The sequence below is a fragment of the Doryrhamphus excisus genome, linkage group LG20 (genome assembly GCF_037039965.1).
Source record: "Doryrhamphus excisus strain RoL-2023G ecotype Guam linkage group LG20, RoL_Dexc_Guam_v1.1, whole genome shotgun sequence".
NCBI classification, from domain to species: domain Eukaryota; kingdom Metazoa; phylum Chordata; class Actinopteri; order Syngnathiformes; family Syngnathidae; genus Doryrhamphus; species Doryrhamphus excisus.
Genome location: NC_136376.1, coordinates 13,738,732 through 13,764,317, shown reverse-complemented (window position 1 = coordinate 13,764,317; position 25,586 = coordinate 13,738,732). Strand labels below are relative to the sequence as shown.

General features: G+C 42.6%; 1 protein-coding gene across 22 annotated transcripts in view; it reads left to right on the top strand.

Moving 5' to 3' along the window:
• dst (dystonin) overlaps nucleotides 1–25,586 on the top strand; it is a 127,991-nt gene that overhangs the window by 76,617 nt on the left and 25,788 nt on the right. For 17 of the 22 annotated variants that reach the window (XM_078799364.1, XM_058058428.2, XM_058058420.2 and 14 more), the window contains 24 exons: nucleotides 688–840; nucleotides 921–1,154; nucleotides 1,231–1,500; nucleotides 1,596–2,144; nucleotides 2,318–2,494; nucleotides 2,962–3,085; nucleotides 3,169–3,377; nucleotides 3,540–3,857; nucleotides 3,942–4,108; nucleotides 4,679–4,835; nucleotides 4,995–5,121; nucleotides 5,232–5,282; nucleotides 5,625–5,860; nucleotides 8,130–8,259; nucleotides 8,513–8,712; nucleotides 10,548–11,046; nucleotides 11,562–13,030; nucleotides 20,507–20,668; nucleotides 20,792–20,962; nucleotides 21,188–21,354; nucleotides 24,001–24,160; nucleotides 24,328–24,654; nucleotides 24,795–24,879; nucleotides 24,952–25,193. In XM_078799364.1, the coding sequence (XP_078655490.1) occupies nucleotides 688–840; nucleotides 921–1,154; nucleotides 1,231–1,500; nucleotides 1,596–2,144; nucleotides 2,318–2,494; nucleotides 2,962–3,085; nucleotides 3,169–3,377; nucleotides 3,540–3,857; nucleotides 3,942–4,108; nucleotides 4,679–4,835; nucleotides 4,995–5,121; nucleotides 5,232–5,282; nucleotides 5,625–5,860; nucleotides 8,130–8,259; nucleotides 8,513–8,712; nucleotides 10,548–11,046; nucleotides 11,562–13,030; nucleotides 20,507–20,668; nucleotides 20,792–20,962; nucleotides 21,188–21,354; nucleotides 24,001–24,160; nucleotides 24,328–24,654; nucleotides 24,795–24,879; nucleotides 24,952–25,193 (6,384 nt within the window). The remainder of the gene's footprint in view (nucleotides 1–687; nucleotides 841–920; nucleotides 1,155–1,230; nucleotides 1,501–1,595; nucleotides 2,145–2,317; nucleotides 2,495–2,961; nucleotides 3,086–3,168; nucleotides 3,378–3,539; nucleotides 3,858–3,941; nucleotides 4,109–4,678; nucleotides 4,836–4,994; nucleotides 5,122–5,231; nucleotides 5,283–5,624; nucleotides 5,861–8,129; nucleotides 8,260–8,512; nucleotides 8,713–10,547; nucleotides 11,047–11,561; nucleotides 13,031–20,506; nucleotides 20,669–20,791; nucleotides 20,963–21,187; nucleotides 21,355–24,000; nucleotides 24,161–24,327; nucleotides 24,655–24,794; nucleotides 24,880–24,951; nucleotides 25,194–25,586) is intronic. The other 5 variants (XM_058058432.2, XM_058058443.2, XM_058058441.2 and 2 more) reach the window with 2 other exon arrangements.

The following is a 25,586-nucleotide window of genomic DNA, read 5'->3' as shown; positions in this document are numbered from 1 at the left end:
AGGTGGCCAGCCAATCACAGGGCACATATAGACAAACAACCATTCACACTCACATTCATACCTATGGACAATTTGGAGTCGCTAATTAAGCTAGCATGTTTTTGGAATGTGGGAGGAACATGCAAACTCCACATAGAGATGGCCGATGGTGGAATTGAACTTGGGTCTCTTAGCTGTGAGGCCTGCGCGCTAACCACTTTTCACCGTGCAGCCATGAATCAATCATTCATTCATTTTCTACCGCTTATCCTCCCAAGCGTCACAGGGGGTGCTGGAGCCTATCCCAGCTGTCTTTGGGCGAGAGGCGGCGTACACCCTGGACTGGTGGCCAGCCAATCACAGGGCACATATAGACAAACAACCATTCACACTCACATTCATACCTATGGACAATTTGGAGTCGCTAATTAACCTAGCATGTTTTTGGAATGTGGGAGGAAACCGGAGTACCCGGAGAAAACCCACACATGCATGGGGAGAACATGCAAACTCCACACAGAGATGGCCGAGGGTGGAATTGAACTCGGGTCTCCTAGCTGTGAGGTCTGCATGCTAACCACTTGACCACCGTGCAGCCCTACATTGTTGTTATGTCCAAGAAAATGTATTTTTGCATGTTTTGGGCTAATTTAGCAGGTGTATACAGTATTTTAGTCATGAAATGACCTGATGTGGTTTTCTTCACAGTCCCTATTGGAGAGGCAGAGAGAGATTGCGGACAAGCTGCAGGAAGTGTGTGATAGTCTGACTTTGACTGAAAATCGTCTGATTGGTCATCAGCAACAGGCTGACAATGCAGAGAGTGTGACAGATCTGCAGCAGTACCAGCAGGAGCATCAGGTACATCTAACTTCTGATGCATTATACTTATCATCACTCAAGGTCCTGACCGCTCCTCCTCGTCTTCTTGTGATGTCCAGGCTTTGCAAAAAGACGTCTTGACAAACGCCAGCGCATTGAATGAGGTCATCAACGGAACTAAAAGGTTTCTGGAGGAAAACCGGGCCATCTTGACGACGGATCAAATCGCCTCCATTGAAACAAAATTGGATGAGGCTAAGAGCAAGGCCAAGATGATCCACCAGCGAGCGGAGGAGTCCAGGAAGGACTTAGAGAAGGTTGTTACCACAGCCATAAAACAGGAGAGTGAAAAGGTCAGCAGCAGTTCTTTTGTCACCACTATTAAAATCTGAGCCATTTTTGCAACATGTCTGCATCTTTATTGTCCAGGCTGCAGCTGTTGAGCGACTTGAGGAAAGCAAGAACAAAATAGAAGGTCTACTAAAGTGGATATCCAACATGGGGACTGAAAATGAGAACAGAAGTATTGATCAGACTGACTTTATCAGCAAAGAGAACGGAAACCTGCCGGAGGAGACATTAGAGAAGATACAGAAAGGAGACAAGGACGACGCTAATGGAAATAGTCTGCAACACAGTGAAAGTGATAGGAAGATGGACGCCAGCGTTGATGTCGACCAGCAGTATGAAAGAGCGAAGGTAGGTTTTGTTTACTGCTTCAAAGAGCAAAAGCGAGTACACTCTGTAAGTATTTTATATAAATGGTGGTCCTCATATCTTTATTGAACCTACAGGCTCACCATAAGGAGATCCTGTCCCAGCAGCAGGATCTAATCATGGCCACACAGTCGGCCCAGGCTCTTCTGGACAAGGAAGCCAATGTTCTGTCACCAGAGGAGAAAGAAAAACTGCAAAAGAACATCCTGGAGCTTAAGGGGCGCTACGATGCCTCCCTGAGCCAAGCTGAGCAGCAGATGAAGCAAATGCAGACTGTCCAGGAAGAAGTGAAGAAATTTAACGACGATTGCGAAGAGTTTCAGGACTGGTTAGGGCAGGCTGAGGGCGAGATGGAGCAGCTGGGCGCCTCTGCGGGCTCATTAAAAATCCTCAACGATAAACTCCTTCAACAGAAGAGCTTCTCCGAAGATGTCATCGCTCATAAGGGGGACCTTCGTTTTATTACCATTTCGGGCCAGAAGGTCCTGGATGTGGCCAAAGCCTGTGGAGCAACTGACCCAATGTCTAAAAACAGCCAGATGCAAGTGGATACTTCAGGAACCTGTTCTGCTGTCAAGGATAAGCTGGACTCTGCAGCCAGTCGATACAAGACTTTACATGCGCAGGTATTTTAATTACATCATTTGACCACAAGGTGGCGCCATTTCTCTTCCTAGGCATTCATAGATGGGCCCCTCATGTAGGCCATTTGCTAACATATGTCATAGACAAATTATTGAAACTAAGAAACCAATGACAACAATTTCTCTTCTTTATTCATACCTGAATTTCATTTCAGTGCAACCAGCTCGGCAACAACCTTAAAGATGTTGTTGACAAGTACAAGCGCTATGACGACTCCAGCGCAGGCCTTCTGCAGTGGCTCGGGAGTACAGAGGAGGAGGCCAGGAAGCAGCAGTCAGAAACCATCTCAGCTGAGCCACAAATGCTGCAAAAACAGCTGGAGGACACCAAGGCAAGGAACACCACATGTACTTTAGTGCTAATATTGGGTTATTATTACAGTACTAATGTCTGTCTTTGTAGTATTTGATTCTATCAGTCATGTAAAAATGCAGAATTAGTGTATAAGTCAGGTTAAAAAATCCGAGAGGGCTCCAGCAGTGGGAACAAACCGTACTTAGTCTTGGTGTGACATTATGAGACTGTAGCTATTTTAAGGTCAGTTTTCCACTTGCTGTCACAAATATTTCACGCTACTTGAAGAGTAGAGCAGAATAAGAAGCTGGGTCAGACTTTTCCCATATGTGGAGGTCATAAACAGGCTCTAGGGAAATATACTGTGTTACTGTTAACACATAAAAGTTGATTTTGCATAATAGGGGACTTAAAGTTTGACCTGTTTTCTATCTACGTATGAAACACGTTTTGATTCTGTCCTTCTGAACTCCAGCACTGACCTTCTCTTGTTTTCATCCACAGGCTTTACAAGGTCAAATGAGCGGGCATCAAACTGCTCTAGACACACTACGCAAAACAGCCGAGTCTTTGGTCACCTCTGAAGGAAACCTGCTGAACAACTTAGAAGAGATCCAGGAGACAGTAGGTGAGATTCCAAATATGACTGCTGCTTATCGATAATCGATCCATCAAATGTACGATAACCGGATGTGTCTCTCTGCCTTCTAGATGACATAGTGGAGCGTTACGACAACCTGTCCAAGTCTGTGAGTGATCGCAATGAGAAGCTGCAGATCACTTTGACTCGCTCCATGAGTGTTCAGGATGGACTGGATGAGATGATGGGATGGATGGAGGGAGTGGAGGCCAGTGTGGAAGAGAATGGTCAAATTCCACTGGACTCCGCGTCCATTGGAGACATACTCAGCAAAGAAGCAGTATGTATCATTTACATTCGAGTAAACATCTGATACCCCCTGCAGCTTTGGGATTTGAGGAGATACATGGTTTATTTTCTAGTCTTATTGTGGCTTGTTGTTGACAATAATTGAGTCATTGCCGTATTAGGCTATGGAAATTGACCTTTTGTGTTTTTCAAGGCCATCGAGCAGGACATAGCAAGTCGCCAGAGCAGCATCTCGGCTATGAAAGCCAAAGTGAAGAAATTTGTGGAAACAGCTGACCCGTCTGCTGCGGCCCTCCTGCAGTCCAAGATGGACGCTCTCTCCAAGCGCTTCTCAGATGCCTGTGACAAGCACAAGCAGAAAGTTTCTCGTCTGGAACAATTGAAAGACAAAGTGGAGGAATTTGAGACCGTTGCAGATAAAGTGCAGCATTTTGTCATGAAACGTTCCCAAGATCTACACGAGACAGACGGGCCAGGGAGAACTTTTGAGGAACTGTCTGAGCTCACGCAGGTCTGTGGACCTCTTTTTGCATCCTATAATGTAGCTGCTACACCACAGCAGATGCAAATAACAATGGATTGTATTTTCATCTAGAAAACAAAAGCTGAGATGGCTGAACATGCCACTGATTTGGAGAAGTTGCAGACTATAACCAAGGAGCTGTGTGAAATGACCACTGATGGAAACAGAGTGCAGATCCAGAGCAAGATGGACAATTTGTCCAATATCTTCAGCACCTTCAAAGACACGGTCAAAGAAAAGTAAGTTGAGATGCCTTCAAATCACTTTATTTCCTCAAAAGTGCAAATTGCTGTACCCCAATGTTCTGACATACGGTGCCAAGTCTACCAAGCAGACATGGCACCTGTAAAGCTGATGTTTACAGTGGGCTTTAAAATGAAAGGGTTGCTTTATGAAGCTGCAGAAGATTTCAACACTGACCCCACAGTATTTGGTGTAAGTCGGTAAATTCAGAATGATAATACAAATTATGAAAATGTTTTATTAAATATAATGATTACAAATATTATACTGATATTTTAAATATTAAATTTTAAGTGTAATATTTATTTTATACTTGTTTTAATAATGTATTTATATAAAAAATGTAAAAAAAATTTTTTTTAGAAGAAACAAATCTTATGTCCATATGCTTATGTTTCAAAAATACATCAAATTGTAATATACTGGTACATTATCTCAATGAGGGGGAAACATGCATAAGATTTTTGGATGTTAGAATAAACATTTACAATTATTGTTCATCTATACATGACTACATATGAACACATATTAATAGACAAATCTGACATTTTATGATGGTCTTGCAGGGATGAGGAGGTAACATCCTGTAAAGACCTTCTGGGTGAGTTCAGGTGTGCAGCCAATGCTCTCAGCAGGTGGCTGGAGGAGACCAATGAGAAGGTGCCTGTGGCCCAAACAAGTTGCAGTGCTAAAAGCCTGGAGACGGACCTCCAGATCATCACTGTGAGTAACCAAATACCTCATATCATACAATTGGACATCAGTCACCGTTACGACTGCAAACAATGACAGATTAGAGGAGTTAAAATGAGTATTTTATCTCTAACCGCCATTCCTTATTGATCTAACACTGCATATTCTGACTGATAAAACCAATTGTAGGTATTACTGGAAGAATGGACCTCCAAAGGCCCTGCCGTGCAGGACTTCAACAACAGGGGATCATCTCTATGCAGCCACATTTCTATTCTCACATCCCCTGCCAAAGCAAAGATACCCAATAAGTCAGGTAAGCATCAGCATCCTGAATGATGTAATTGTAAGGAATGATGCTAGTGTGTCCGTCGAACTGGGAATGATGTTCTTTACTCAAGCTTTGTCTTCATGTCTCTGTGTTAGCGCTTACTAATGGTGGTGGTCCAGCAAGCCATTCGTACTTAACCAATAAAGGTAATCGAGCCTGTTTGTTAATACACTGACTTTATTGGACAATGTCATAAGGCTGTGTTAAAATACCGGAACATATTACTGAAGCAAATTAAACAGCCTTGTACCTTGTCCAAACCGTTTGCATGAACGCTTTGAAACCGTTAGCAAGTGGATTTTAGTTTGTGTGTATACACCACACTTCCATAAGATCCCATTCATAAAACACTCACACTGTATTTCATTGGATTTAACTTACTTACTGTACATGCAGTGTACAGTATAATATGCAATTAATACATACAACTGCATGCGTCCCAGAAATGAAGACATGGAAATTCACATTTTGTTTTATTATGGTCTCAGAGCTGATGACAATTCAGCAAAATATGTCCTTCGTCAACGAGGGCTACTCGGGTCTGGGTGACACTTTGAAGAGTCGAGCGGCTGAACTGAGTGGAGCTGTGCGTGAGCTGAAGGACGCCAAAAAGGAGACAGACAACATGATGACGTGGCTGGAGGACATGAAAATGACCATGGCTTCTTGGAAAAATGGAGCCACGGAGAAAGATGCTGTGAAAACACAGCTTGAACAGCAGAAGGTGCGAAGATGTTGCTGTGATGCTAATCAATATGGCATTTAGAAGGTTACGTTTGAGGGTAAATGGTTCAGACCGGATTCTCAAACTGTGGCGCAAGTACCTCTGGTGGTACACGGCCACCATCTAGTACAGTTATTTTCAACAACTGTGTGCGCCGTGAGGAATTATTCAATATCACTTTTTTAAATTAACATGTATTAATAATTTTCTGCAAATATTATGTCATTGTCGCGTGTCATTGGTGTAAAGACTGGCAGAGCAATGTAATATTCGTCCGTTTGGCAACACGTAGCTGATTGCCTCGTTCCTCTAATAGACTTAGTGATGCACGTGAGACGTAGTGGTGACATTTTGTAACATTGTTGGTTAAATTAGTATGCGGATCAAAATGGTCTGCTGTGGCGAGTCCGTAATCAGGAAAAAGCTGAAAGAAGCAAATAATGTTGGTTATTTGTTTGCCGCAAAATTTTTCCAACGTAAAAAATGTGCCGTGGCTCAAAAAAGGTTGAAAAACACTGATCGAGTAGTTCTCAGAACCATCAGCGATTTTATATTAGAAACATACATTATGTAATACAGTGGACCCTGCTTAACCCATCTACGTATGTCGAACAAGCCATCCAGTTCTAGTCCACCAGGTTCTTTTTATTAGTACAAAGTAGTTGACAATATGGTCAACAAAATATGAGGCCCAAGGGGGTTATTTCAACATCCTTGTGATCGCTAAGCAGTGTGAAACAGCAACTACTGTCTAGTTCAGGGGTGGGCAAATTTTTTGACTCGCGGGCCGCATTGATATGCCAAAATTTACGGGGGGGGGGGGGGGCAGACTATATATTTTACACGTAACAGTCCACCTGGTATTATTGTATCTGTAAAATTGTCATGCAATCTGCTATTATTATTTATTATTTTATATTTATATTTAAATATTTTAAAAATAATAAAATATTATAACAATTACAATAAAATTAAAATAATAATAATTATATTATTATGTAAAATATGCAAATATAACAATAATAGCATATAAAATTAATATAATAATTAGCATTAATATAATAATCATAATAGTTCTAATATTTATTATAATAATCTAATAATAATCTAATAATAATAATAATTATTATTATAATTATTATTATTATTATTATTATGTGCTTGTGTCCCTTTTCTCAGGAGCACTTTGTAAACAACAGACCATGTCAAAAAACGAAATTGATAAAACCATCAAAAGGTTGGCTCAGGCCATGATGCCAGGTTGTATGTTGAGTTTAAATGAAATACTTTGGAAAGATTGGGCGGGCCGTATTCAAACACTTGGCGGGCCGGATGTGGCCCCCGGGCCGTAGTTTGCCCACCCCTGGTCTAGTTACACAGCATTCAAATGTACACACAATGGAGTGTACTTTCAGTGGAAAGTGGGCTTCCAAATAAAAGCATGGCAGTGTTCACCTGGACAAAATGCACCCATTTATTTATATTTTTTAGATTGTTAGCCACTGCTAGATAGATTTATTGTCATTGTAGTCAAAATCACCACAGCAGCTCGGTTAGGCAAGAGTGAAATATATGACAAAATATGTACTTCTTCTTTGGATTTTTCCCTTCAGGAGTCGCCACAGCAAATCAATCTCCTCCATCCAACCCTGTCTTCTGCATCTGTCTCTCCCACACCAACTACTCTCATGTCCTCCTTCACTACATCCATAAACCTCCTCTTTGGTCTTCCTCTACGCCTCCTACCTGGCAGCATCCTTCTACCAATATGTTCACTATCTCTCCTCTGGACATGTCCCAACCATCTCAGTCTGGCCTAAAGGACTTTATCTCCAAGGCCTCTAACATGTAATGTCCCTCTGATGTACTTGTTCCTGATCCTATCGATCCTGGTCACTCCCAATGAGAACCTCAGCATCCTCTTCTCTGCTACCTCCAGTTCTGCTTCCTGTCTTTTCCTCAGTGGGACTGTCTCTAGACCAAACAACATGGCTGGTCTGAATGAAAAAATATGCACAAATGCAGGAAAACAATGTCATCAAACTGCCAAAGGTTCAAAAATCTATTTTAGACGACTAAATTAAATAGTCAGTTGAACTTAAATGAGATTTTCTTGAGATGCAATATTAATGTTTGACATACTTCATACGCCGTAAGACCCATGAATAAAAGCCACATATTTGATGTTATTATTGTTGTGGTAATATATTGGTTACTTTCCTCTGCCATAGTTATGTTATTATTTTAAATAATTGTCTCATTTGCTCAGGTGTTTGAAGAAGATATGAAACAGAAGAAAGATCAGCTCCACAAGGTCAGAGAGAAGCTCCTCCGCTTGATTGAAAGTCATCCAAACTCCCAAGAAGCAGTCAAATGGAAGCAGATGTTGGCAGACATAGGTATGCACAAATATATTGTCCTTTATGAAATCCCAATCATATACAGCATATCATCCTTTTATATAATGCAACATATCACTTTGGTGATCCACCCAGGGTGTCGCCAAATGTCACATCACCTGCTTTCTGCAGGACACAAATCAAATTTACACGTGTGCAGCCAACTGCTGCACAGTGTGAGATTTACACACCTCGTGGAACGATGCTGACTCATGCGAGCTAAATATATTCATGCATCTACTCTACGACGTAGATGCTGCTTGGGAAGAGATCAGTGGCTCAGTGGTGGAGAGGAAGCAGCACCTGGAGCAGTCCAACAAGAATCTGGACATCCTCCAAACCACTCAGCTGCAGCTTGGCCAGTGGCTGTCAGAGAAGGAGCTGATGATGAGCGTCCTTGGACCGCTCTCTATCGACCCCAACATGCTTAAGATGCAGAAGCAACAAGTCCAGGTAAGCATGGTACACACTCTTGTGTCATTCAACCTGCTTCGCGTTGTGTTATGGTTTCATTTTGGTAACAACCCACACATTCCTGATGGCGTGAAATACAGTTTCCATATGTTTTTATTGTTGACAGAAAAAGAAATTCACAAAAAGTCATAAAGTGACATTATTTTGCATTTCCTCTTTAATTTAGTATTTTTGTTCAAGAAAAAATATGTAAGAAAATATACTAAATAGAATAAAGAAATAAAAACAAACCTCAGGGAGGTAGCAGGAGCCTATCCCAGCTAACTTCCGGTAATCCAATCCACTTTATTTATATAGCACATTTTATAAACAGTTTCCAAAGTGCTCCACAGACTAGTCAAATAAAAAGTAAAAATAAAATACAATAAATAAAGGTACAAATTGAATTTAATCCATAACTAAAGGATCAAATAAGAAATAAAATAGTAAAATAGATATTAAAATATTAAAAACAAGAAGCAAAGCAATACAAGTATAAAAAAAATAAAACCAATTAAAATAAAAGAAAGAACTAAAAGACACAGGACCATCCGACTCACTCCGAGTTAAAAGCCAGAGAATAAAAGTGGGTTTTAAGACGAGACTTAAAGCTTTCCAGAGTAAAGTGCATTACAGTAGTCCAGACGTGATGAAACAAAAGCGTGCATGACTTGCTCAAAGTGTCGCAAAGATAAAAAAGATTTAATTTTAGATAAAAGCCGAAGATAAAAACAGGATTTTATAACTGCATTAATGTGTTTATTGAGTTTAAAATCACCGTCTATTATGACGCCGAGGCTGGTGTCTGAGGGACGAATGTTGTTTTGGAGGGGGCCGAAGTCTATAGGGGGGCCTTTATAGTTGAGGAGGATAGCTTCGGTCTTCTCCTCGTTAAGCTTAAAAAGTTGTGTGCCAGCCAAGCCTGACATCCCTTAAGCACTCGAGAAGGGGTGTCAGGGGGGCATGGTCATTTTTTGCGAGTGACAAAGTCATCCGCATACAGGTGATAGGAGATGCCATGCTTTTTAAGTAATGTACCAAGTGGGACCAGGTAGAGGGCAAATAAAATGGGCCCAAGAATTGATCCTTGCGGGACTCCACAGTCAAGGGGAGCAGTGGAGGAGTAAGATCCCCCAAGTCCCACGGCAAGGCATCTCCCTGACAGGTACGACCTAAACCACTCAAGAGCAGACCCCCTGACACCCACAAAGTTCTCCAGGCGAGAGATAAAAGAATGGTATGGTCCACTGTAAGTAAGGTAAGAGGCGGGGTACACGTTAGACCAGTTTGAATATATGTTATACAAAAATACCACTGTGAACAATATTATAATATTAAATTGCACGGATACAGAATATGGATGCAGGGATGGATTTGAAATACTGGATAATAAAACTAATCCGATATGTAAACCTGTGCTGCACGGCAGACGAGTGGTTCGCGTGCAGGCCACAAAGCTAGGAGACCGGCGTTCGATTCCACCCTCCGGCATCTCTGTGTGGAGTTTGCATGTTCTCCCCGTGCATGCGTGGGTTTTCTCCGGGTACTCCGGTTTCCTCCCACATTCCAAAAACATGCTAGGTTAATTAGCGACTCTAAATTGTCCATAGGTATGAATGTGAGTGGGAATGGTCAAAATGTGCCCCCGCCCTTGGCTGGCGACCATGGTGTACCCCGCTGGGATAGGTTCCAGCACGCTGTAAACCTTGTGAGGATAAACAGGAGAAAGTGCATGAATGAATAGACTAAACCTGAAACTGAAAGCAGGAAAATGTCTGAGGTCTCCGCTTATGTTTTGCAATGGAATGATCATATTTTCTCTTTCCTTTGTTCAGATCCTCCAGAATGAGTTCAAAAGCCGAAGCCCTCAGTACGATCAGCTCAAGGAAGCTGCCTCTGCAATCCTAAACTCGTCTGGGAACCAGGACCCCTCAAACGGCAAGCTGGTGAGGGAGCAGCTCACCGCAGTCACCGAGAAGTGGCAAGGTCTTATGACGCAACTGGACCGACGAGACGGCCTCATCGACCAGGCTGTGGAGAAGACGGGAGAGTTCCAAGACCTGCTTAGAAGTCTGAGCCAGACTGCCGCTCAGCTTGAAGATCAGCTGGGCAACCATCAGGCCAGCAGCACCCAGCCCGATGTCGTGAAGAAGCGATTGGAGGACGTCCATAACATCTCAGTTCAGCTGAGAGAGGAGAGGAAAAAGCTGAAGCAGGCTGAGGGCATTCATGCAGAACTGACAGCGATGGTGACTGAAGACTATCTCAAAGCTGACCTAGCCAGGCAACTGGAGAGCGTCAGCAAACCTTTTAGACAGCTGGAAGAAAGAGCAGGTTTGTTATGTTTGGAAGACTAATCCATGAAACAGTACCAACAGTAAGAGTGGAGAAGAATTTTACTTTTAGCATACAGTAAAGTCTCGTTATATCGATATCGGTTATATCGAAGTACTGCTTATTACGATACTATTTTCATTTCCCGGCAAATTTCTAGTCTTTTATGTTATAATTAGTTCCGTTAGTACGATACCCGGTTATTATGATACTATACTATAGAACAATGTCGAGTGCATTATTGCCCACTTTTAGTGCAGTTCGGCGCAGGATCGGATATATCGACAGTCCGGTTATATCGATATTTTTTCCGACTCCCGACAATATCAATATAACGAGACTTTACTGTAATTCATATTACATCAATTGTTCTTAATTTGACTTTGTTTGCTAACGTCATGTATGTGATTTAATAATACTAACCATAACCATGTAAGTAAATATAAATATAAACTTTAGTCATTTCACAGTTTGGCTTGTAAGTCTTGTCTGAGTCCTCTTTTTTTATGTTGCAGCCAAACAAATCGAGCAGCTGAACTCGACCTTCGCCAACTCCCAGCAATTCCATCAAACCTCCAAAGACTTCCAGTCATGGCTGGCTGAGAAGCTGCAGGACCAGATGAAGCCGTTGCCCATCTCTGGCAAAGCCGACGTCCTGCAAAAAACGCTGGAATCGCACCGTAGACTGCAGAAGGCGCTCGGCCAACAGGAGCCCACATACAACACGATCACAGGGGAAGGGGAGATGCTTCTGCACAGTACTGACGGAGCAGAGAAGTTGGCATTGCAGGGGCAACTGTCTCTCTTGTCTTCCAACTGGCAGGAGGTGAAGAAGAGCTCGGCGGAGCAAGCTGAGAAACTTGAGGCTGCTCTTCAGAGAGCTCAGAAGTTTGAGGAACATGTTGAGAAGCTAAGCTCTTGGGTGGAAGAGTGTGAGGCCAACGAGGGTCGGGTCCAACTTTCTGTTGAGCCTGCTGCTGTGGATAATTCCATCTCTCAAGTGAAAGCTCTCCAGAAGGACGTGGACAAGCATAGAGGGATGATGGAGCAGCTCAACGCCGCCGCAGGAAGCCTTCTTGAAGTGGCAGACACAGACACTGACGGAATCAAAGAGGAGGCGGCATCCATTTCTGAAAGGGTGGACAGCGTATTGGAAGGTCTTCAGAGCAAAAGAGAATCCTTGGAAAAGATCTCTCATGCAATTAAAGAATTCAATGAAGGCTCCAAAGATGCTAAAGCTCATCTTGAGGGCGCTAAGAAGCTTCTGGATGCTTATGAATTACAAGGAGTGCAGGGACAAAGCAATAAGAACTTAACCAATATGAAAGCCCAACAGAAGAGTCTCGACGGAGTGCAACACCAAGTAGAACATCTGAAGAGCTTGGCAAAGACTCTTGTAGTTGATATCCCAGATGCAGATGGAGCGACAGACCTCTTACTTCAAGCTGACAGCATAGAACAAGAATACAGCAGCCTTCAGAAGAAGCTGGATGAGACCTGCCAGGTCCTGGAAGGTAAATTGCAAGGAATCGGGCAGTTCCAAAACAACATCCGTGAGATGTTCACCCGCTTCACAGACCTGGATGATGAGTTGGACAGCATGGCTCCAGTGGACCTGGACTTGGTGGTTCTTAAGGAGCAGCAAGGCAGCATTGAGAGTTTTACAGTCAAGTTGCAAGAGCTGATGGTCAACACGGCCGATGCAGGGGACGGCTGTAAGAGGATGCTTGAGACCGACTCCTCACCTGACCTGATGGGCCTGAAGAGAGACCTTGATGCTCTGAGTAAGCAGTGTGGCAAGCTGATGGACAGAGCCAAAAGCAGGGAGAGGCAGGTGCAGAGTACTCTTGTCAAGCTGGAGGACCTCTGCGGAAAACTCCAGCAGGTGGAAGATCAACTTTGCCGAGCCGTGGACAAGGAGGCATCTCAGGGGGCAGTCGGCATGGAGACAGATATCATCAATCAGCAGCTGGACGCCTTTAAGGTATGTGCACTAACATTATTAACTGAAAACCTGAATGCAAAGCAGGCTCCCAGGCACGTCATGTGGCTTTGGGGTGCACCACGTTGGTGACCCCTGGTCTAGACATTTATACATGCAATCCAACAGGTGGGGAAGTCAGAGCTTTTTTCCCTGTCACCCACACATGGTGTGGTGACCAGTGACCTGGAGAGATGCAGCTGCAATACAGCGACCCACTGGGGAAAAATGGGCCCTAACAGAGATGCTTTCTTACCGATAGCCGATACTGTATACTGATATTGTCCAGCTCTCCATTTCATATACCAGTATCAACCGATACCAATATACAGTAGGCAGAAAGTCTTCCCTCAAACAAATGTCAGGCCACGCTTTTACTGTGATCCCACTGGATGCACGTCACACATAAACATGGTGTACAAAATAAGACAAATACTACAATGTACAGAAAGTTCCATTCATTCATTCATTCATTCATTTTCTACCACTTTTTCCTCACGAGGGTCGCGGGGGTGCTGGAGCCTATCCCAGCTGTCTTTGGGCGAGAGGTGGGGTACACCCTGGACTGCTGGCCAGCCAATCACAGGGCACATATAGACAAACAACCATTCACACTCACATTCATACCTATGGACAATTTGGAGTCACAAATTAACCTAGCATGTTTTTGGAATGTGGGAGGAAACCGGAGTACCCGGAGAAAACCCACGCATGCACGGGGAGAACATGCAAACTCCACACAGAGATGGCCGAGGGTGGCAGAAAGTAATAATGGTAATGGTAATGGTAATGGTTTTATTTCATTTGAACATGCATCAGATTACAATTGAGTGCATCCCATAATCAGTTCCCAGTTCCACATGTCCAAAAGGAGTAGGAAGAAGCAAAGCTTATTAAATCCTACCCCTCCATCTGGTACTCTTACAATCAGTAACTGTTACATTTGTTCACTTCCTGCTTTCCATAATAGAGTTTAAGGATTTTTGAATAAAAAAAAAATACTGAATATGGAAAAGTTCCATATTCAGTTTAAATAATCCTTAAAAAAATAATGTTCTCTTACAATCAAGAAAAACCGGTCGTATTTTGAATGAATTAACAAAAATGAATTCAATTACATAATGCTGGCAACAATACAATTTGTATCTGGCACATTCAAACATCCGCGTAAGAGCAGAGTACAAAGTATGAAAGTCTGGATTAATACAAGAAGTGAAATTATTCAGCACGACACACAACATTGACAAAGGATATTTGATTAAAAGATGGCGTCTTACTCCTCCCTTGCATAACCAGCACGTTGCATATTTACAATCCAAAGGCGAAACTTGGAAATACTGCGTACACACTGAGCTGTGTGCTATGTGGAGCACCGATATCATTATTTTGTGCTTTTACTTTTGATATGAATATTGATCCTAATAGTGTACTGGAGTCTAGGATCCTTAGATTGGATCTAATTTGATTGTACAGCTGTACCTAATGAAGTGTTCCCTAACCGAGCTCAATCATAATGACATAGTTCTACTGTCATGGGTCGTGCTGAAATATGCAGATCATTTCCACATCAATGGAGCACATTACCAACCAGCTCCATTCAACGCTTTCACTCCAAAAGTACCAATCCTCAGGGGACTGCATGCTCGTCTATGACATCTGCTGTTAACAAAGGAGATGCCACGTAAGGCGTAAGGTAGACTTAAGCATCTTGGGCTTCTATCCTTAACTTAACAGGAAGTGCCTACACTACCTTTTTATTGTCCATTGTTGTCATCATTCATCATTTTGTTGCTTACTTGAACAAGTGAAGTGTATCCTGTATTTGAACACATCATTTCTATTAAAACAGCAACTTTTATTCAGTATTTGTACTGTATATTTATACATATGGACCTAAGTTATAATCACAACTAGATCTGGAGGGTGTGTTTTTAATTTTAACAGGACAGTTGGATGTCGCCATTGTTATCAATGAAGGATAAAATAGGAGCTGTTAACAAGGTCAAATATTTTAAAAGCCTGTAAATTCCTATGGAGTTCTGCAAAAGAGGATTAGCCTACATTCAGCCAGCCCAGTAGTATTCTAAACACGTATCATTGAAGGAATTAAATAGCATTACAATGAAACAATGTAAACAGATGTGTTTGTGCAAAGATATAGGTCAAGGGATTTTTTTTTGTGTTTCTCTTTTTGGCAAACAGTGGGTAACATAGCAAACCTCGATTTAAATTGTATGGATTGAATTATCATTTGGGTGGCAGGGACGGGGGGAGTGAAGTGATACCCCACCCCCTCTTTGTTCTTCTGCATGAAATCAGCTGGGACTCGGTGGGAAAGCCCCGGTGTATTGTTATCGTATTAAAGCAGTGTCAAAAACAGCAAAAAAAAAGAGCTGGAACTTTTCTTATATTTAGCCGCAACTAAGAAAACATTGACAAATGATATCACACTCTGATTTGTAGTCTAAGGATGAGGTTCATGTTACTGGCTTTAGAGAACTACAGGAATAAACAGAGAAAGAGTGCTCTTGGATTCCTCTCTTACCATTTTAGGTCAAGTTTTGAGGGCGATATGTCTGACGTAATGCATCATGCAAGAGCTCTAGGAACTGGCCTGTGGAAGGTGCATACTGTATGAACAGTATCTGTACTGTATGGGATCATATAGACAGAGCAGTGGTTAAACACTGCTTGGGGGGGCTTATAGCGTGGGTGGCTCCCATGCAGTGCAGACGTTACATCAGTCTCTGTTGTTACTCACAACCGTGATCTTCTGAGTCACTGTTGTTAACCCATGTTGATGGAGATGACGGTAAAAAAGTGACAATAACATTGCTTACTACGAAAACAGCAATGACGCATAAAGCAGAAACAATTGTGTAGAGGCTATAGTCCACCAAATGAGAGATCACTAAAGGTTGTGGTCCTGTTCTCCTATTTCCAACTGGTGTTCCATTCCTATGATCTGTAAGGTAAGGTCAGGAAAACATATTTTTCCAACCTGCCCCGGTAACGTCACCTATGTTTAAAGGCATGATTAACTGATTTTTAGTTACTACACTAAATGACTAAATATACTGTATGCAAAAATGCCACAAGATCCCGTCCAGAAAATCCAGTTTTCAGAGAGGAGAGGAGGCTCCCGCCGTATTATGTTTTCTGAGGGAAAAGTCATTGTGCAAACCCCTGGAGTATCCTCATGACAATTGGTCTAGTCTAGTCCATGGAAATGCTGTTTTCAGCTTACCCCAGACTGTGTTTTTCTTTAATTTCTCAAGCTGCTGTGCCTTCCCTGAAGCTTTCTGGCACCTCTCTTGGAAAACACCTGATCTGGACTGAAAACTGTGATTGACCTGGCAAAACAAACCATTACATTAAAATGTCATATAAGTCCCAAACTACATATTCTGATATGAATAATAACTATATTGTATGTATTATGATGACTAGAACTGGACTAAAATAAGTCAAATAGTGTTTTTTTTTCTTTTTCTTTGACCATTTCTACTATCTATTTAAAGGGACAAAGAGAACAAAATGACCTTCTGGAGAAAAAGCTGATTCTTTTGCTTCTAATTTATCTTCTGTCCGTCTCCTCCCATGCATTTGAGGCGGGACAAAGGAGTCGGGGTTGTTCTCTGCCCTACCCCATTTTCCATGGTGCAGACAATCCAGGAAACAAAAATAAATTCCTGTCATCATCTCCTCCACCTCCCCACCAGGTCAAAAAAAGCCCCTTCATGTACTTGGCACGGCCGCTGGTGTTAAATTACCTGGGACCTGCACCTCCCTCAGCATTCCAGTGTAATTAAGAATACAGTATCTGCAGGGTCGGGCAAAACCAAACAGAGTAGAAAAGGCGATGGATTTGTATCTATTTGACTGTGATGTAATTAGAGTATGTGCTCTAACCCCCCCTCCCCAGTTTCTCCCAAAAAACACAAAAGAAAAGTGAGTGATTATATCAGCATGTAGAAGATGGCTTAGAAGTGAAGTCATATGGGCCATGCAGACATAAAAGGGAATTAGAAGTGGGTGGGAGGGGGGGTCACACTTCCACCAATCAACATGTGCCGGCGCGGCTCCCGAGCACAAATGGAGTTGTGGCAGATGTTGTGTGAATAATGAGCGGGGGGCGGGGCATGGAAGCCTCTGCCAGGAGGGTGTCTGTCACTGTGAGCCGGGCGGCGAGGGAGGAAGGGCAGGCTGTTTTGTTTATCCTCCGAGTACCAGCGCACTTTGGAATAACCGCACACTTTTTCTCACAGCCTGCCGGAATTGTGCATGGATATTTTTCACTTTGCACCTTTTGGAGCTTTTGCCCGCATGGATGCTGGATGCAAGGATTTCAGGGAAAGAAAGGATGCACCTTGAAACGGAAAAAATGGGATTAACTTTTGGAAATGGAGAGTGGAAAGAGCCTAAATCATGGTCATCAGTACTGTAGTATCCTAGAATGTGTATTATTTAAATATCAGTGCACTATAATTTATAATAGATGATATTTTTTAAACATGTATAAGCAATACTTATTTGAAAGAAAATTGTCTTTGCACATTTTGTAATAATACTAAGTGTGCACTTTGCCCTCAAGCAAGAGTACAGTCCTAGTGTCCTAGCGTCCTAGTGTCCTAGTCCTAGTGTTTTCTTTGTAGTCAACAGACAGGCTTGCTTTGGCATGGGGAAACCGCTGAGCAGACCAGATTGCCTGAGACAAAACCCATCCTGCATGGGGAAGGGGGAGGAGGAGGACCTGACCATTGATGACTGCTATGTGCCTCAGAGGTCCATTTATGACACCGTGAGGCTCAATGAGCAGATAGACTCCAGCTCTAAGGGCAGTCTCGCGTCCCGCCACTTTACGGGCACCTTACCTTACACTCACCGCACTCTAGACCTCAACAACCTGTGTGGAAATGGAGCCCTTTCCACTTCAAGTTCATTCGAACTCAGGAGCCGCATGCCGGTCACGTTGGATGAACGGGTTGTCTACGACCGTCTTAAACTCAACGGGAACGTCATCAGAGCGACTGATTCCGTGCTGCCGAAGTCACGTCCTCATAGTGGAGAGAAGCAGCCTCATTGTCGGCGCTCATGGCGGACTTTTGCTCCCACAAACTTTGGAGAATACGCCAGCCGCAGTGGAATCCTGTGCTCAGGTAGCGGGGACAGACCGGGTTTGATCAGCAGCAAAAGAGGACAGAGCGTTACCAGCTCCCTGACATCGGAAGAGGACTCAGGCCTATATAGTCCTACTGTGGAGCGGGAACATTATGCTCAACGATCCCACAGGAGAGCAGGCCACGGGACTAGAAGCCTGTCATCCTCCGAGGCTATGCACTTGTCCGGAGACTTGAAAAGACTTCGCTCCCTGAGCTCAGGACAGGATGAGTTCCCTTTCTCTCCTACTAGTGATAACCATTCCCTTTACCAAAGTGGTTGTCTGGTCCAAGCGGCACAATCCGACGGGAATGAAAAGCACACACTGAGCAATGAAGATTTCAAATACTCCACAACTTCTAGGACTCAGTGTGAAACCTCCGGGTGGCATTCCCGGACGTTAACAGACGACAATGAGTTATCCACGACTGAGTTGTTAGAGGGTGTGTCACCACAGGAAGACATGGAGTTGGTCACCACGCTGGTGACTCAGCCTGAAATTTACAGAAACTCTGTAACTCTACCCATTGATAGCCGTCAGCAAACCAAACCATGCACGGTGCAACGAGTAGCATCCCAGTACACCATGGAGGAGCTGGAGGAGTTTCTGCAGTCAGTGGAGGATTGCTTGCCTAAAGATTTACAAGCATTCCAACACGCAGGAGAGATCGAGGCTTTGCTGAATGCCATTTGTCCTGAAGTGGACCCTGTGGCGTATTTCAGCGCACAGGTGCCACCTTTTTTCTAAGATCATCTTCATTTGTTAGTCTACAGCATGATGTCCTCCATGTTGGCTCAGCGCAGTACATATCTGATTACGTGATAGCTGAATTAGATTTCAGTCATGACGTTGCCTGGAAGTCTGTCTGTGTGATTACATGCAGCTGCCTTTGGCTGGAAGCTTGGCTTCACTGGCTGCACTGAGCATCAAGAGAGTTGTTTATGTGAGCTGGATCCTAGCGCTAAACCTGGCCATGTCGGGGAAATGGTAGGACAGGATCTGGAAAAACTCACTGTCAAGGCAATTTTGGAGATCATAATCGAGCCAGTGTTATGTTTATGGTTGATTTTATGATTAAGACCACCAGTTAGTGTAACGATGAGACGTAAAACATAGAAAGTTTTACAGGACTTTATTCTGAGAGAGGGCGGCACGGTGGATGAGTGGTTAGCACGCAGACCTCACAGCTAGGAGGCCAGAGTTCAATTCCACCCTCGGCCATCTCTGTGTGGAGTTTGCATGTTCTCCCCGTGCATGCGTGGGTTTTCTCCGGGTACTCCTCTATATGTGCCCTGGGGGGCGGGGGGGTTGCTTGAGCCTATCCCAGCCGTCCTCGGGCGAGAGGCGGAGTACACCCTGGACTGGTGGCCAGCCAATCAGAGCGCACATATAGACAAACAACCATTCACACTCACATTTATACCTATGGACAATTTGGAGTCACCAATTAACCTAGCATGTTTTTGGAATGTGGGAGGAAACCGGAGTACCCGGAGAAAACCCACGCATGCACGGGGAGAACATGCAAACTCCACACAGAGATGGCCGAGAGTGGAATTGAACTTGGGTCTCCTAGTTGTTAGGTCTGCGTGCTAACCACTCTGTTGCCGTGCAGCAGCGAGGACATGTGTTTCACAATTTTCTTTACTTCTCAATGACTAATGTACAAAATGCTAGAATTCTGCCAAAGGTGGACATTTTCTTGCTAAAACCATTTTTTCACAGTCTGGTGAAGATTTATCCACCTTTTATCGAGGTTGCTGTTCTGCATAAACAACACAAACATGAAATGAGGTATCAAGCTGTTCCGCCAATATTCTGCCATTAAAGGTAGTAAAGAGCCAGGACAAGGTCAGATTAACATCTGCTGTGAGGTATCACAGCGACAATTGCGTTTAGTAAAACAGGGCGGGATAAGTGAGTCTCGGGTGTTAAAGTTCAAATCCGTATCTCAGATTTCTGCTATTCCCTTTGGCACAGGAACGTAACTCCTCTGTTTTACTGCTACCTCAGAGGTTAGAATTGCCAACAATTACATGAATTGCCGGGTCAACTTGATCCCAAATAGAACAAGCAGAGAAAATGGCAGCTAATGAAGGCAGTGTGGAGAGGTTGTTGGCTATTTTCTGAGACATCTGTGTAAAAGTGGCTTACAAGTGCCACTAAACTCTCAGGCTTTTTAGGTATAACATGCAAAATGTAACCACTTAAGTGGACTTTCTTGTCGCCTAAACACCTTATTTGTTCTCCATGACGGTACACTTTCCCGAAGCCATCATTTTAAAATATGTGCTTACATTTTTTATTTTTGATCGTAGGCCTTCCAGAAGGAAGATATTGATCCTTTGCAGACACAACTTCAAGACATCAGCTCCCTCAGTCAGGGGCTGATTCAGAACGCCACCAGAGGTGCCAACACAAAGAAGCTTGAGGATGACCTGGAGAAAGTTAACACAAAATGGAACACTCTCAATAAAAAGGCTAGTTATGTTCTACATAAACTGTAATCTACACTGAAATTGAGTGGCATCAATCCATTTCCGTGCGGTTGCTTTCAGCCGGCTTCTAAACAGGTGATATCTATTTTTACTTGTGATTCACAGATTGCTGAGCGCTCGGCCCAGCTGCATGAAGCCCTGTTGCACTGTGGAAGGTTCCATGATGCTTTGGAGTCTCTGCTCGGCTGGCTGAGCGACACAGAGGAACTCATGGCCAATCAGAAGCCCCCCTCCGCAGAGTTTAAAGTAGTCAAGGCACAAATACAAGAGCAGAAAGTAAGCATCAAACATTCAATTTACGAGTTCAAGCAACATTAAGGCTTCACAATTCATCTTGTTTTAAACGACATTCATTGTAAAGCGTGAATGCTGTCTGCAAAGCTTTAATGGATACTTAATATGTCTGCCATTGACTGTTGCTTTTTCACCATGAAGAAACGCCTTTGCTCAAAGCATTTTAATGATGCCCAATAAGTCTCCTCTTTTGTTCGTCTTTGGCAGCTCCTACAGAGACTGTTGGATGACCGCAAGCCCACAGTGGAGCTGATCAAAAAAGAAGGAGGAAAGCTTGCAGAACTAGCAGAGTCTGTGGATAAGGAGAAGGTTGCAAAGGAGATAGAATCCCTGGGGCAGAGGTGGGAAACGCTGTTAAAAAAGGCTGAGAATAGGTGAGTGTGTATGTGTGTAGCCTGTTGCTTCAACACACAATATGTGGAGAAATTAGTTTGAACTTTGTTTCCATACTATCTGTGAGCCTGGATTTATATCTGGGAGTATTTATAGTGTAATCACATCAGCGGATACTGAAAAGAATAGTTATGAATTTTGCTCACCTTGACCGATTTATTCACAACTATTTTCTCAATACTGGTTGAAACTTACTCCACAGAAAATAAGGATTATGAGGTTATTAGTAAAATACAATATCTGGACTTGCTCTTTCCACACTTTACGCTAAACTATCCCAACTAAACTCATTTGCAGTAATCCCTCATTTATTGTGGATAATTGGTTCCAGACCCGACACTAATAAGAGAATTTCCGGAAGTAGGATTCTTTATTAATAAATTGGATATTTCCATAGTTAAATCAAAGAAAACCTGTTTTCCTCTTTCAACATTATTAGAGCCCTCTAGGCATGAAACAATACTCCTATAAACATTTCTACACCAGTATTGGCCACTATAGTAGACTGTAAGATTTGAAGTTGGAAAAATGGCCTCTTGCTATCAGACTATGGGCTTGAGAGCTCTTCCAGTTTATTTTACCAGACAATCTAACCATATTTCCCCCAGCACACACAACAGGCCTCTTCCCCAACAATCCACCCAGCCCCTTTTACCCCTGAAGGGCCAACCATAATTCCCCAATGAGAGGGTAAGGCAATTTGTCTAAAAGGTACCATATTTACACTTAGATCACCCTTCTTTTATGTTACAAAAGCCTTTCAATATTACCACACTTAAGTTTCACTTTCTGTATACACTTTAAGCACTAGATTACATTTAACTACATGTACCCAACAACTACCCAGTTAACCCCCCGCCCCCCCCAGGTGACACTTGGGAGAGTCCAATCAAGGTGATCAGCCTCTAGCCTGCACTTACGCGGGCTTGTGCCCCGACCAATCACCTCAAAGAAAGGAGAAACTGATGAGAAATTAGGAACAAAACCAATGACTTCTATATGAAAAACTAACCAACTAAAGTGGCAATTAAACAACTCGCAGAACTCTTGTTTGTGCATTCACTAGCAGCCCCGCCTCCACCTACTGGGAGAAAGAGGCTGAAGAGGTGACTGACAGCAAGGGTTAACTGACTGTTTCACTGTAAAACCAACATGCCCAGGTGTACACATGTCGATATATCGAGGCTGGCAAAAAATGTTTGATTTATGTTTTTTATTTTTCGTGCAGTTAAGTGTCGTGACGGACCAACATCTACGACAACATTGTTTGTTTTGGTGCTGTGTTGTGCAATTTGCACGTTAACAATAATTAAATGATGTCAAATAACTATGTGGTGAAAGAGAGTGACAATTTCCTTCACTTTCTCATGCATTCGAAAGCATTCATGAACTTGAAAAAATAAATAAAAAGTCATTATAATAAGATTTTACATTTCAAGCACTTACCGTATACAGCGTTTATTATTACAAAGAGACGCAACTTGACAAACATTTATATGAGTGCACATTAGGGTGCATCAAATTTGAATGGGTAATTTTAATTTCATAATATCAATTTGGCTGGCATTCCATTTTTTTCTAATGAACATAAAAATGTCTTTTTCAAAGTTTTGAGGAAATCCATTGAGATTTAGGGGTGCCACCTCACACATGAACTTTTGTAAAATTTCGGAAAATGTGCAATTTCTAGTCTAATTGCCAAAAAGTTGACCTGGAAATGTTGAGTACAATGAACTTCTATACAACATCATTTTCTATAGTGTTATCAAAGTAAATATATTTGTTTTCTCTTTGGGCAGATTGGGAATTCCTCAGAATTCAACTTTCAAGATTCTCCATTCATTTGTCCTATTGACAAAATGAATGGCGGTAAATGGGACATGTTCACATGGCCTTACCCTGAATTTTATGGAGCAGTGATGGATATTTGACATAAATATAAAGTTTAAACACTTTGTTTTTTATTTTATTTGTATTTTATTGTAAACACAAGGGGCAATAGTAACACATTTAAATAACAAACTGTCTCTACTGGCAAACTCACTAAAAACTCACAGGGATAAGAACATTAACTAAACTTCAAACTTAATTGCTCAGTCTTGTAAATATGAAGCATCAGTAATACTGTCTACTTTATATTACTGTTGTTGATGTTAGGCTTGCTCAGCTATTAGCTAACTGTCATTAGCAAACTGTAGCTTGCTAATGTTAGCTACAGTTCAGCTAGCTAGCTCATGTTAGCTAATGTTAGCTACAGTAGGGACAATGAGCACTAAATACCTATAAATATGACTACAAATCATTCAAATTACAAAGACAAAACCACAAATTTGGTAGTAATATGTAATAAGAGTATAAATACCAACAAAAACATAAATATCACCTGAGAGTTCTTGAGCTGCAGTCTTTGCTGACCTCAAATCTCCATGGCGACCATTGAACTGTTCACCACTTTATTCCACAAAAACATCATGTATTAGAAAAATATTTTGTATGTGTTGTTTCTATATATATTGGAATACTTTTAGTACCCAGCCATATCAAAATTCAATAATTGTGTTTTTTGACGCACCCTAGTGCACATTATTTGTTTCCCAGTAATGATACTTTACTCTTGTATGTTTCAGGAATAAGCAGCTCCAGAGCATTCTGGTGGTGACTCAGCAGTTCCACGAGACCTTGGAGCCCCTGAGTGACTGGCTCGCTGCCACAGAGAAACGTCTTTCCAACTCGGAACCCATCGGCACCGAAACGTCAAAGCTGGAAAAACAGATTTCTCATCATAAGGTAATCTACCATGTCTTTGTCGTCATTGCACCATCCTTTAAGTTCTTCGTCCATCCTGTCTTTTAAGTTGTTTAGCTTTTCATTTGTTCCATCTCCATTCAATTTCAGTTGGTTTTCTGTTTGTCTTTTCGGTTGGCGTCACCTTGTTTCCCATCCCCTGCGCTCAGGCCTTAGAGGAGGTGATTATGAATCGAAGTAAAGACCTGTTTCAGGCCGTCAGTCTGGGTCAGATGCTCAAAGCGGTGAGCTCTGTAGACGACAAGGACTTTGTTCAGTCCAAGTTGGACGCCACGCAGGCTGCTTACATCGAGCTGCAGGAGCGCTGCAGGAGGAAAGCCGAGATGCTGCAGCAGGCCCTGGCCAATGCCCAGGTCTTTGGGGAAGATGAGGTGGCACTCATGAACTGGCTCAGCGAGGTGCACGCACGCCTGAGTGACGTGTCCGTGGAGGACTACTTAATAGACACCCTTGAAAAGCAGACGGCAGAACAACGGGTACACAGTCCTCCCAAGGCCTGGCATAATTTTGTCCTTTCTGTGAAGTCTATCATGTCTCAGTATTTTCTTTACCTTTTTTTTTATATTCAGAAGGACATGTTTCCTTTCATTCTCCAACATTGCACTTTTCCTTTTAGGCTCTACAAAGTGATATTGAATTAAGGAAAAAGAATGTTGACCAGGCTCTCTTCAATGGGATGGAGCTTTTGAAACAAACAACAGGCAAGTCTACTGAAATAAGCTTTCAGTCATTCAAAATGAAACCTTACAGTTGTATTTATTTCTATTTTGCAGGGGATGAGGTGGTTGTTATCCAAGGCAAACTGGATGGAATAAAAACTAAATATGCTGAGATCACCTCTATGAGCGACAATGTTTTGAACACATTACAGCGTGTTTTGAGTCTCTCCACCAAGGTGCAGCATACCCACGAGGAACTGAGCTCCTGGCTGGCGAAGGTTGAGGCTCAGATCACTTCATATGTGGACCAGCAGCCAGTCGGCCAGCAGCTTACTCAAGTTCAAAACATGCAAAAGGTAAGACGTCCAACAATGATTATATTAACTACTAAATTAAACAAATAAAAATGTCAAAATGGCTGTCACTCATGGCTTGTGCAAAGGCATATGCCCATAGTGTGTGTGCACAATCACATGCACACAGTTACAGAGTGCCTATCCACAATTAGCAGTCATGGCTATGCAGGAAGAGGGTGTGTTATTGTATGTTCGAAGCCTTGTGCCCCCATTGCAGCACTTAACCACGACAAACAGCGCTTTTAACTGTTTAGAAGTCATTTCAACATAAAAATGTGTATCTATCACACAATTATAGAGAGAAGTCAACCACTTTGTAGTAAAACAAAACTGTCGCCATCATACAAATTTATGAAATACAACATTTTATTTCAAGATTTAATTTGGATGAGT